The sequence below is a fragment of the Saccoglossus kowalevskii genome, chromosome 2 (assembly GCF_978046115.1).
Source record: "Saccoglossus kowalevskii chromosome 2, keSacKowa6.1, whole genome shotgun sequence".
In the NCBI taxonomy this organism is placed as follows: Eukaryota; Metazoa; Hemichordata; class Enteropneusta; family Harrimaniidae; genus Saccoglossus; species Saccoglossus kowalevskii.
In genome coordinates, this window is record NC_140642.1 from 18,878,583 (window position 1) to 18,892,741 (window position 14,159).

Sequence of the window (14,159 nt, forward strand, 5' to 3'; positions counted from 1 at the left end):
ATTCCCCCTGGATTTCTTGAGTTTAAAAAAAGAATCAACAAATCCATAAATACTAGCGCTATGCACAAACTCCTTCAATTACGAACTCCATAACTGGTGCTCAACTTCAAATTCCTACTCCGAGTGAATTACCTGGTGAGAACTACAACACCGTCGCAATTTGATAACGTTCAATTGTAATTTTTTCTTGTAGCTACAACCCTACAGCCAAAATGTCCATCAAATTACTCCTGAGTCTCATTGCATTGTCTGCCGTTGTGTTGGTAACTGACGCCGTCACCTTAGAGCGACTGCTGAGCAGAAATGAACGAAGCACGAGATGCGCGGCGGAAACGGCGTTCTGCACAAACGTCGTCAACGACGAACTCCATAACTGGTGCTCAATGGTCTTACCAGACTTAATCGAGCAATACGTAAGTAAACTAGCAGCGATCTCTTTAAACTAAACATAGCGTTGTTTTCTTTTTTAACAAAAAGGTGTTTTTGTGTGATATGTATAACGATATATTGATTGTCACCGTCTCTTGTTATTTCTTGCAGGTACAACTGAGAGAACCTTCTTCTCCATGGCCATCCCCATCTGGTCTTCTTATCTATGAGGATAATCGCATTTGTTATGAACAATTGAATGTGAGTAGTTTATATAAGTTATATAAGTGAAAAAAAGCAAAACAATTTATCCGTATTTGGAAATGGCAACCCCGTTCGGAATATCAAATTTAACATAAATTTTATGTTATAAAAATAGGATTTCGGGGATTCCTGGTTAACTATATTACAGCACAGGAGTTAGTTTTGTACTTTTCTGTATGTGCTTCTCTCCCTTTTGGGAAACATCAGCCTTTATATAATATTTCATATTGTCGTCGCATTTTAGAAAGTTGACCAAATTTGGGTACATCAGTGCGAACAGGCAGCTATGCTACCCTGGGTAGCAAGAATCGTCGAGGATGAGACGGGCCGAGAAGACAGCATGCGATCTCAGTTTCTATACCTGGAAAGCTTGGTGAATAATACAGTGACTGTAGTCGATTCATACGTAAGTACCAGTATTGCGGTGGCCAGACAAACATAAGATATATAAATATAAGAATATTTACATAAATAGAGCATTTTCTTAGAACAAAACTGTGTAGTATTTCTGCTTATTTTCTTGAGATTCACTGTTTGGTATTTTTACAGGTACCATCGTTAACAGAGTGTGAGTCCTATGGTTTAAATGCAGGATGCACAATCGAGGATATCCTTGACACGACACGCCGCTGTGTCTGGGTAAGTAGTATGTACTATAATTATAACATTCGATTAACCCGTATACTACATATTCATATGATAACTTAGAATGTATGATGCACGGAAAACACGATGTTCCTTTTTTTGGCGGACCAACGTTCTATAGAACTGAGAAGACAATAACCTCTCGTAGCATCGATCCAGTGAAAATAAATAAAGTATTAATATAATAAGTTCTTTTTATGTTCTTACAGGACAATTCGATTGCCGAGGAACGGGACGTCGATTATTACCGCGATGTCCTTGACGATTTGCGGCAATCAGGATCCAAGATGCAGGAAGCTTTTCAACATTTTAGACTGGAAGATGGAACTTGTTGAACGTGACGTCATTTACAGTCTGGAAGAGAACATTAGTAGGGTTTCATAATATTTACGTCGCAAAAAGCAATACCTAGTATATATAATAGTTACGATACAATGCTTTATTTTGTGTATTTTTATAAGACAAATCTCTAAACATATCTTACATTGAGTTCAATGAACTCCGAATAGTTCAAACAATGCCACGAAGACCTCCTCTATTAGGAAATTTAAGTCGCCGTTGTTAGCATTTACTGATGCTAATTGACGTATACTTCCTATTGACAACATATCGTTTTACTTCATAAGTAAGAATTTATTGTATTATCCTATGGATAAAGCATGTTTGTAATAGTTATTAATTCTTAAAGTCTGTTTAGCTTAATTTAATGTTTTCAAAGTTTTGAATTTTTATTATTTTGTTTACTATATATGTATTACTTCACGATACACACTAGTTTTATTAATTTAGGCCAGTTTTTTGTAACCACCCAGAAAGTACAGAAAGTATATGTTTATAATATACAAGTTTAGTTTTCATATTTTACAATAATTCTTTAACTAAAATAAGTGGTTAAAATCGAATTGTAGTCATAACTGTTTTTTTCATATGAATATGAATACACATAGGTTATACAGCAGTTGTGGGCATTACGAAGCTGAAATCTCTGAGAAATAAAGATATATTGAAAACAAATACATTACGTTGCCAACTACTGCTTGCCACGCGTAATTTACATGAATGGTCTTGGAACACTTCCGTTGCTTCCACCCAGGTCCCGGTTGTTGTGGGCGTCTGTATACGAATGTCGGCGTTTTCAAATACATCCAAAACAACCCTACAACTATGACGGCCATCACGTTGCATTGCCTGTCGTTGTGTTGGTAACTGACGCCGTCAAAAACAGCCATGTGATATATTTCATAAGAAAACACAATAATTCATTTATGTGAACATCGCGTAACTTTGATTTCCTGTTTTCACAATACTTGTCTGTCGCGCGCCAAAACAAATGTGCAGTTATCTCCTCCATAAAAACAATGAAAAACTGTCAAGTGTAATTTGATTCTGTTCGCAATCATAAAAAAACTGATTCAACAGGGATTTGAAAAAGCTTGTGTTAAATGTATCATTGCTGCGTTACATCCAGAATATTGATCTTTTATATTGAGACTCAAAAATTACTAAGTACTACTAATTTCCGTAATAATATATCAGTATCACTTCATTTATTTATTTTCATTGAAATAATGATCGCAATGAATACGTTTATTTTTTTCTGTTAATTTACTTTTCAATAAAGTGTATCTATCATGTCAGTACAGTTTTTGTGTGTTGTTAACAAAGTGTGTGAGAAAAGAGACGTTGTTCGGTGGCCATTTTAAATTTATAATAAAGTCATTAGCGACATGATCTTGAATTAGCGAATCAGTTCTCTCGCTAAATTCGCTAAAAAGACATTCTCGCGAAAAAGACATGTTTTACAGCAGTCACATCAGAACATGCGAATCACATCAGAACACTAACACATGTGATTTAAACATTTTCCCCGGAAGCTTTTTAAATTGAAGCACTTCAGAAAACAAAATAACCAACGATGTTTAAGAAAGTGCTAATGTATAAGACACGTTTGTGTTTATGCGACATTTGTCTTCCAAACTGTTTTATTTTGAAGCACTTCAGAATACACATGCAATGTTTTAACCTGAAGCGCCCGACTATACATGTTTCATAAGTGTGTATGTATATATATCCATATATACAATATATACACAAGTTCATAAGAGTAACTAAACTGTTTTATTTTAAAGCACTTCAGAAAACAAACACACATGCAATGTTTTAACTTGTTTTGCGCGTGTGTCTACCATGTACCAGTCATAAGTTCAGTAACATATTGCACGAAGCAGCTACCAAAGCTCAAGTTGGTAAACAGGCGTTAATTCTCTGTAATTTTATCAATAGATTTATTTTCTATTGACGGAGTCCCAACGTTGAATGTCATCTAATGCAAATTTGCGCACAATCTAATAGAGTCCCTTGAATGCACTTTCTAATACGTGTTTCATGTGGAAACACTTTACATAAAGTGTTGTATACAATAACATCCCCGAATGTTTCAATCAAAAACATTGAATTACAAGTGTTTTATCATACAAAATGCCCCCCCCCCAATTATGCAGATTATAAACATGAAGTTTATAAACACTTTGAATGTTTTACCCCAAAACAGTAAAAATGTTTATTTTAAAACAATAGTGTTGTAATGGTCCGTGGCTAGTGACGGCCAAGTGAATTTTGAAATTAACGACGAAAATCAAAATTCTATTTTCAATTTGGGACTTTTCATGTTATATATATTATTATATATTACTTCCCGGATATGGGCGTTTGTGCCCGAGCGCAGATGATCTTTTGCCCGACGTTATTAACATAAAGAATACAGGGTTTATATCTTAATATTTAAAGGTAATTCTTATTGGTAAAAAGGTACATTTTTCATAAGCAAAGTTTTGCATGCAATCGCGTTAATCGACAAATTTGGCACTGCGGACGATAATGGCTGCAGCAGACGAAATGGATATTATGCAGTGGTTGCGGTCGATAGGACAGGGCCAACTTGGTGGAATTCTTGGAACAGCACCAGAAAATGAAGTATACCGGACGAAGTGGACGGTTTTATAAAAGCACGAAGGAAGCAAAGCACCGTTAAAACCACCGAACGCGATGTCCGTCGCTGTACCGATTTGCTAACTCCGAATACCGGAGAGTTGCGGCGCATCGAATACATTCTGAGCTAGCGTCAATAACTCGTATACGACTGAATTTGCGTGATTTAACATGCGTGAGTTGTTTTTACATGTATTGTTGTAAAATTGGATTTGTGTGTGGCTGCAAACTTTTATTAAATATTAACATCATCATGATTGTCTTTTTTATTTTTTATAAATTTTCTCCAAGTAAACGAAAGTAGTTCCGGGGTATTTTAAAACTAAAAATTGGCATTCCAGCTCAGCAGCCAATCAGCGACGGCCTAACGCTTAGATGACAATTTCGGTTTCAAATACCCCGGCTTAATGTTCTAGGTTCTTCGCGTAATTAGGTGTTCGTATGCAAGGGATTTTTCCACCCAAGAACGACGAATTAGGTCGAATTTTGTTATCGGTTGGCTTAATATAACCCCAACTGACCGTATTTTTGTGAAAGATTGGTATTTTTGTCCTGATTTGCAGGAATCTGAAAAACGCGTTTCACAACTTGTCTCTTATTTAGTTTTATGCGTCATTCGAAATGGCGGCCCCCATATAGTAAATATCGCATTTATTTTAATATATCAGATGTGCGCCAGCTGACTGTGGATGAAGGCATGTAATAAAGAACAGTGATATTTGTCATTGTCTGTAACAAAATTTAGTTGTATCCAGAAAATACGAGTCAGAATAGCATTGCGGCCATTTTCTGGTACTTTTTTATATTTTGAGGCAACGTGTGGAGACTTTCACGTAACTAGACATCAGAAATAACGAATAAGAAACAATGTCGCCGTTTCCACAAGGCGAGTCATCTGGTCATTAGTCAACCGATCGCTAGATCGCCAAGTGGCTATATTCCAGTTACGCCATTTGTTGAAACTATGTTCGCTGTCATTTGTCATCACGTGGCTATATTCTAGCCACACCATTTGTTGAAACATTGTCATTATTATTCAAAAGTGTTACCTCTTTTCGAAAACGCACTTCAGTGCTTGAAAGTGTTGAGTGAATATTTAGGGATTTGGCCTCGGATCGTGCAATGTTTTAGTTCCGTAATTTTGTTCTCAGTCCAATTTACAGTGCGACCAACTTCAAAGTTATTAGAGCTAAGGGTGTATACCACGATAATTAGAGAATCGTCGCACGCTTTTCACAGAAATTCCACTATGGCTCGGACACTGAGCGGCAAAGCAATAGTTGATCTTGCCGTGAAAAGTCTCCTGTTGACAAGAACACTGATATACTCAGCGTGAAAAATTTGTTTGATTTCCATTTCAATTAGCAACGCCACTAATGAGTTAGCGTGACTTCAGTTCTAGAATATGGTGACGTCATGTACGAAACGAAAACGTGTTAATCTATATGAATATACAAAAGTAGGCATCAAAAGAAAGCTAACTGGTAACATTGTAGTTTGTGCGTTGTTTGGCCCGCTGTCGTCTGAAAATGTGCAAATAACCGAGAGCCCTCTCTAGCAAATCAATAAACCGAAACGTCCCAAATTGAAAATAGAAGTTCGATTTTCGTCGATCATTTCAAAATCCTATTGTTGAAAATTAGATGTACAATAACATTAAAATAGGTGAATTGTCGTATTAAAAAAATGCTAGACAGATTTTGTCATGTATCTAGTAACAGTTAATTTCCAAATATAAATGTATAAAGTTTTTTTTATTTTAATTTAATCCCTTTAATATACCGATTACGTATGGAACAGCTGATCGTTTCCGCCCAATACAGAATACATACATATAAAGCATGCTTGCGTCAAAATGTAGGGTAGTTAAATATTAAATTAAGTGTAAACACTGAAGTGAACACGTCATCGCTGAATTTGGAATAACGTTGTTTTTGTGACGTAGCCGATGAACTCCTTGGCAATGAAGGTACCTCTTCGAGCAACCATGAGTCACATAAGGTTAATTTAAAAAGGACTACTACATTCCCCTTAATTTCTGGAGTTTAAAAAAAAAAAGAATCATGAGCTATAAATTCGGTAACTCGAAACAATTTTATCAAAAACTTCAGATTCCTACTCCGAGTGAACTACCAGGTGAGAACTAAAACTTATTTCTAAATCAGTATTTTACAACTTGGACAACGTAAGGCAATTTTAAAGACACTGTCGCAATAACTTTATATGGCTTTTTTTGTCTATTTCTAGTAGCTTTATATTTTCAAAACAACCGTACAGCCATGATGGCCATCAAATTACTCCTGAGTCTCATTGCATTATCTGCTGTTGTGTCGGTAACTGACGCCGTCACCTTAGAGCGACTGCTGAGCAGAAATGAACGAAGCACGAGATGCGCGGCGGAAACGGCGTTCTGCACAAACGTCGTGAACGACGAACTCCATAACTGGTGCTCAACGGTCTTACCAGACTTGATCCAGCAATACGTGAGTAAACTAGTGATGCCGTTAAACTAAACATAGCGTTTGTTTTCGTGAGATATGTATAATGATATATTGATTGTCACCGTCTCTTGTTATTTCTTGCAGGTACAACTGAGAGAACCTTCTTCTCCATGGCCATCCCCATCTGGTCTTCTTATCTATGAGGATAATCGCATTTGTTATGAACAATTGAATGTGAGTAGTTTTTATAAGTTATATAAGTGAAAAAAAAAAACAATTTATCCGTATTTGGAAATGGCAAATGTAAATGATACGAGTAAATTGGCAACCCCTTTCGGAATATCAAATTTAACATAGATTTTATATTGTAAAAATAGGATTTCGGCGATTCCTGGTCAACTATATTACAGTACAGGAGTTAATTTTGTACTTTTCTGTATGTGCTTCTCTCCCTTTTGGGAAACACCAGTCTTTATACGATTATTTCATATTGTCTTCGCATTTTAGAAAGTGGACCAAATTTGGGTACATCAGTGCGAACAGGCAGCTATGCTACCCTGGGTAGCAAGAATCGTCGAGGATGAGACGGGCCGGGAAGACAGCATGCGATCTCAGTTTCTATACCTGGAAAGCTTGGTGAATAATACAGTGACTGTAGTCGATTCATACGTAAGTACCAGTATTGCGGTGGCCAGACAAACATAAGATATATAAATATAAGAATATTTACATAAATAGAGCATTTTCTTAGAACATAACTGTGTAGTATTTTTGCTTATTTTCTTGAGATTCACTGTTTGGTATTTTTACAGGTACCATCGTTAACAGAGTGTGAGTCCTATGGTTTAAATGCAGGATGCACAATCGAGGATATCCTTGACACGACACGCCGCTGTGTCTGGGTAAGTAGTATGTACTATCATTATAACATTCGATTAACCCGTATACTACATATTCATATGATAACTTAGAATGTATGATGCACAGAAAACACGATGTTCCTTTTTTTGGCGGACCAACGTTCTATAGAACTGAGAAGACAATAACCTCTCGTAGCATCGATCCAGTGAAAATAAATAAAGTATTAATATAATAAGTTCTTTTTATGTTCTTACAGGACAATTCGATTGCCGAGGAACGGGACGTCGATTATTACCGCGATGTCCTTGACGATTTGCGGCAATCAGGATCCAAGATGCAGGAAGCTTTCCAACATTTTAGACTGGAAGATGGAACTTGTTGAACGTGACGTCATTTACAGTCTGTAAGAGAACATTAGTAGGGTTTCATAATATTTACGTCGCAAAAAGCAATACCTAGTATATATAATAGTTACGATACAATGCTTTATTTTGTGTATTTTTATAAGGCAAACCTCTATACATATCTTACATTGAGTTCAATGAACTCCGAATAGTTCAAACACTGCCACGAAGACCTCCTCTATTAGGAAATTTAAGTCGCCGTTGTTAGCATTTACTGATGCTAATTGACGTATACTTCCTATTGACAACATATCGTTTTACTTCATAAGTAAGAATTTATTGTATTATCCTATGGATAAAGCATGTTTGTAATAGTTATTAATTCTTAAGTCTGTTTAGCTTAATTTAATGTTTTCAAAGTTTTGAATTTTTATTATTTTGTTTACTATATATGTATTACTTCACGATACACACTAGTTTTATTAATTTAGGCCAGTTTTTTGTAACCACCCAGAAAGTACAGAAAGTATATGTTTATAAAATACAAGTTTAGTTTTCATATTTTACAATAATTCTTTAACCAAAATAAGTAGTTAAAATCGAATTGTAGTCATGACTGTTTTTTTCATATGAATATGCATACACATAGGTTATACAGCAGTTGTGGGCATTACGAAGCTGAAATCTCTGAGAAATAAAGATATATTGAAAACAAATACATTACGTTGCCAACTACTGCTTGCCACGCGTAATTTACATGAATGGTCTTGGAACACTTCCGTTGCTTCCACCCAGGTCCCGGTTGTTGTGGGCGTCTGTATACGAATGTCGGCGTTTTCAAATACATCCAAAACAACCCTACAACTATGACGGCCATCACGTTGCATTGCCTGTCGTTGTGTTGGTAACTGACGCCGTCAAAAAACAGCCATGTGATATATTTCATAAGAAAACACAATAATTCATTTATGTGAACATCGCGTAACTTTGAACAATACTACTACACTGTAAATCTTCGGAGCACTTTCGTGTTTTTCATGAAAACACACTGTATTATATTATAAAACATCGAAATTTTCTATCAAAACATTAGTGCTTTAGTATTTTTGGAAATTAACTGTTTGTCGGAGTAATTAGAACACATTTAGGTGAAAATTAAACACATTGTAAACACACAAAAATACACTTTTTAAAAACAAAACACTGAGTGTTTTACGGGGACATAAATGTGTCGTTATTATGACAAAGTAAAAGTGTTTGTTATTATGACATTTATTGAATAATGCAAACAATGTTATACCAGCAGTACTAACAACATGAGTGAAAATTAAAAAAAACTATAGACCGAGACTCGAACTGTGAAATCGTAAGTCAACATTATGGTATATGTGCCATGATATTATATTATTCAGAAAATATTTGTATGTGTTGTGATGTCACGATATTATAAAACTCAATTCATAGTACGTCATCAGTTATCAACATTTCAGTAACATCCAAGGCACCAGGCTGTGGAAGAAATACTGTAAAACGGGTTGAAAAAGTGACATGCTTTTTTTAGCGAATTGTGGTAAAATGACGTAATAGCAAAATGTCGATCACGCTAATCTCTCTTGTCATTGTTGATTTCCTGTTTTCACAATACTTGTCTGTCGCGCGCCAAAACAAATGCGCAGTTATCTCCTCCATAAAAACAATGAAAAACCGTCAAGTGTAATTTGATTCTGTTCGCAATCATAAAAAAACTGATTCAACAGGGATTTGAAAAAGCTTGTGTTAAATGTATCATTGCTGCGTTACATCCAGAATATTGATCTTTTATATTGAGACTCAAAAATTACTAAGTACTACTAATTTCCGTAATAATATATCAGTATCACTTCATTTATTTATTTTCATTGAAATAATGATCGCAATGAATACGTTTATTTTTTTCTGTTAATTTACTTTTCAATAAAGTGTATCTATCATGTCAGTACAGTTTTTGTGTGTTGTTAACAAAGTGTGTGAGAAAAGAGACGTTGTTCGGCGGCCATTTTAAATTTATAATAAAGTCATTAGCGACATGATCTTGAATTAGCGAATCAGTTCTCTCGCTAAATTCGCTAAAAAGACATTCTCGCGAAAAAGACATGTTTTACAGCAGTCACATCAGAACATGCGAATCACATCAGAACACTAACACATGTGATTTAAACATTTTCCCCGGAAGCTTTTTAAATTGAAGCACTTCAGAAAACAAAATAACCAACGATGTTTAAGAAAGTGCTAATGTATAAGACACGTTTGTGTTTATGCGACATTTTTCTTCCAAACTGTTTTATTTTGAAGCACTTCAGAATACACATGCAATGTTTTAACCTGAAGCGCCCGACTATACATGTTTCATAAGTGTGTATGTATATATATCCATATATACAATATATACACAAGTTCATAAGAGTAACTAAACTGTTTTATTTTAAAGCACTTCAGAAAACAAACACACATGCAATGTTTTAACTTGTTTTGCGCGTGTGTCTACCATGTACCAGTCATAAGTTCAGTAACATATTGCACGAAGCAGCTACCAAAGCTCAAGTTGGTAAACAGGCGTTAATTCTCTGTAATTTTATCAATAGATTTATTTTCTATTGACGGAGTCCCAACGTTGAATGTCACCTAATGCAAATTTGCGCACAATCTAATAGAGTCCCTTGAATGCACTTTCTAATACGTGTTTCATGTGGAAACATTTTACATAAAGTGTTGTATACAATAACATCCCCGAATGTTTCAATCAAAAACACTGAATTACAAGTGTTTTATCATACAAATTGCCCCCCCCCCCAATTATGCAGATTATAAACATGAAGTTTATAAACACTTTGAATGTTTTACCCCAAAACAGTAAAAATGTTTATTTTAAAACAATAGTGTTGTAATGGTCCGTGGCTAGTGACGGTCAAGTGAATTTTGAAATTAACGACGAAAATAAAAATTCTATTTTCAATTTGGGACTTTTCATGTTATATATATTATTATATATTACTTCCCGGATATGGGCGTTTGTGCCCGAGCGCAGATGATCTTTTGCCCGACGTTATTAACATAAAGAATACAGGGTTTATATCTTAATATTTAAAGGTAATTCTTATTGGTAAAAAGGTACATTTTTCATAAGCAAAGTTTTGCATGCGATCGCGTTAATCGACAAATTTGGCACTGCGGACGATAATGGCTGCAGCAGACGAAATGGATATTATGCAGTGGTTGCGGTCGATAGGACAGGGCCAACTTGGTGGAATTCTTGGAACAGCACCAGAAAATGAAGTATACCGGACGAAGTGGACGGTTTTATAAAAGCACAAAGGAAGCAAAGCACCGTTAAAACCACCGAACGCGATGTCCGTCGCTGTACCGATTTGCTAACTCCGAATACCGGAGAGTTGCGGCGCATCGAATACATTCTGAGCTAGCGTCAATAACTCGTATACGACTGAATTTGCGTGATTTAACATGCGTGAGTTGTTTTTACATGTATTGTTGTAAAATTGGATTTGTGTGTGGCTGCAAACTTTTATTAAATATTAACATCATCATGATTGTCTTTTTTATTTTTTATAAATTTTCTCCAAGTAAACGAGAGTAGTTCCGGGGTATTTTAAAACTAAAAATTGGCATTCCAGCTCAGCAGCCAATCAGCGACGGCCTAACGCTTAGATGACAATTTCGGTTTCAAATACCCCGGCTTAATGTTCTAGGTTCTTCGCGTAATTAGGTGTTCGTATGCAAGGGATTTTTCCACCCAAGAACGACGAATTAGGTCGAATTTTGTTATCGGTTGGCTTAATATAACCCCAACTGACCGTATTTTTGTGAAAGATTGGTATTTTTGTCCTGATTTGCAGGAATCTGAAAAACGCGTTTCACAACTTGTCTCTTATTTAGTTTTATGCGTCATTCGAAATGGCGGCCCCCATATAGTAAATATCGCATTTATTTTAATATATCAGATGTGCGCCAGCTGACTGTGGATGAAGGCATGTAATAAAGAACAGTGATATTTGTCATTGTCTGTAACAAAATTTAGTTGTATCCAGAAAATACGAGTCAGAATAGCATTGCGGCCATTTTCTGGTACTTTTTTATATTTTGAGGCAACGTGTGGAGACTTTCACGTAACTAGACATCAGAAATAACGAATAAGAAACAATGTCGCCGTTTCCACAAGGCGAGTCATCTGGTCATTAGTCAACCGATCGCTAGATCGCCAAGTGGCTATATTCCAGTTACGCCATTTGTTGAAACTATGTTCGCTGTCATTTGTCATCACGTGGCTATATTCTAGCCACACCATTTGTTGAAACATTGTCATTATTATTCAAAAGTGTTACCTCTTTTCGAAAACGCACTTCAGTGCTTGAAAGTGTTGAGTGAATATTTAGGGATTTGGCCTCGGATCGTGCAATGTTTTAGTTCCGTAATTTTGTTCTCAGTCCAATTTACAGTGCGACCCACTTCAAAGTTATTAGAGCTAAGGATGTATACCACGATAATTAGAGAATCGTCGCACGCTTTTCACAGAAATTCCACAATGACTCGGACACTGAGCGGCAAAGCGATAGTTGATCTTGCCGTGAAAAGTCTCCAGTTGACAAGAACACTGATATACTCAGCGTGAAAAATTTGTTTGATTTCCATTTCAATTAGCAACGCCACTAATGAGTTAGCGTGACTTCAGTTCTAGAATATGGTGACGTCATGTACGAAACGAAAACGTGTTAATCTATATGAATATACAAAAGTAGGCATCAAAAGAAAGCTAACTGGTAACATTGTAGTTTGTGCGTTGTTTGGCCCTCTGTCGACTGAAAATGTGCAAATAACCGAGCGCCCTCTCTAGCAAATCAATAAACCGAAACGTCCCAAATTGAAAATAGAAGTTCGATTTTCGTCGATCATTTCAAAATCCTATTGTTGAAAATTAGATGTACAATAACATTAAAATAGGTGAATTGTCGTATTAAAAAAATGCTAGACAGATTTTGTCATGTATCTAGTAACAGTTAATTTCCAAATATAAATGTATAAAGTTTTTTTATTTTAATTTAATCCCTTTAATATACCGATTACGTATGGAACAGCTGATCGTTTCCGCCCAATACAGAATACATACATATAAAGCATGCTTGCGTCAAAATGTAGGGTAGTTAAATATTAAATTAAGTGTAAACACTGAAGTGAACACGTCATCGCTGAATTTGGAATAACGTTGTTTTTGTGACGTAGCCGATGAACTCCTTGGCAATGAAGGTACCTCTTCGAGCAACCATGAGTCACATAAGGTTAATTTAAAAAGGACTACTACATTCCCCTTAATTTCTGGAGTTTAAAAAAAAAAAGAATCATGAGCTATAAATTCGGTAACTCGAAACAATTTTATCAAAAACTTCAGATTCCTACTCCGAGTGAACTACCAGGTGAGAACTAAAACTTATTTCTAAATCAGTATTTTACAACTTGGACAACGTAAGGCAATTTTAAAGACACTGTCGCAATAACTTTATATGGCTTTTTTTGTATATTTCTAGTAGCTTTATATTTTCAAAACAACCGTACAGCCATGATGGCCATCAAATTACTCCTGAGTCTCATTGCATTATCTGCTGTTGTGTCGGTAACTGACGCCGTCACCTTAGAGCGACTGCTGAGCAGAAATGAACGAAGCACGAGATGCGCGGCGGAAACGGCGTTCTGCACAAACGTCGTGAACGACGAACTCCATAACTGGTGCTCAACAGTCTTACCAGACTTGATCCAGCAATACGTGAGTAAACTAGTGATGCCGTTAAACTAAACATAGCGTTTGTTTTCGTGAGATATGTATAATGATATATTGATTGTCACCGTCTCTTGTTATTTCTTGCAGGTACAACTGAGAGAACCTTCTTCTCCATGGCCATCCCCATCTGGTCTTCTTATCTATGAGGATAATCGCATTTGTTATGAACAATTGAATGTGAGTAGTTTTTATAAGTTATATAAGTGAAAAAAAACAAACAATTTATCCGTATTTGGAAATGGCAAATGTAAATGATACGAGTAAATTGGCAACCCCTTTCGGAATATCAAATTTAACATAGATTTTATATTGTAAAAATAGGATTTCGGCGATTCCTGGTCAACTATATTACAGTACAGGAGTTAATTTTGTACTTTTCTGTATGTGCTTCTCTCCCTTTTGGGAAACACCAGTCTTTATACG

At 35.7% G+C, this 14,159-nt stretch overlaps 1 protein-coding gene across 1 annotated transcript; it reads left to right on the plus strand.

The window, feature by feature from the left end:
- The first annotated feature begins 212 nt into the window (after positions 1 to 212).
- On the plus strand, positions 213 to 1,613 carry LOC146748254 (uncharacterized). Its single transcript, XM_085505099.1, has 5 exons — positions 213 to 413; positions 478 to 630; positions 878 to 1,039; positions 1,183 to 1,272; positions 1,488 to 1,613. The coding sequence occupies exons 1-5, from the start codon at positions 213 to 215 to the stop codon at positions 1,611 to 1,613; spliced, it is 732 nt and encodes a 243-aa protein (XP_085361225.1).
- The last annotated feature ends 12,546 nt before the right edge of the window (positions 1,614 to 14,159 follow it).

What these genes read in the sequence shown, in the direction of transcription:
- LOC146748254 (XM_085505099.1), top strand. Translation starts at nt 213, where the DNA reads ATGTCCATCAAATTACTCCTGAGTCTCATTGCATTGTCTGCCGTTGTG. An exon ending in TTTGTTATGAACAATTGAAT is followed by an intron (nt 631 to 877) that starts GTGAGTAGTTTA and finishes GTCGCATTTTAG; the next exon opens with AAAGTTGACCAAATTTGGGT. An exon ending in TGACTGTAGTCGATTCATAC is followed by an intron (nt 1,040 to 1,182) that starts GTAAGTACCAGT and finishes GTATTTTTACAG; the next exon opens with GTACCATCGTTAACAGAGTG.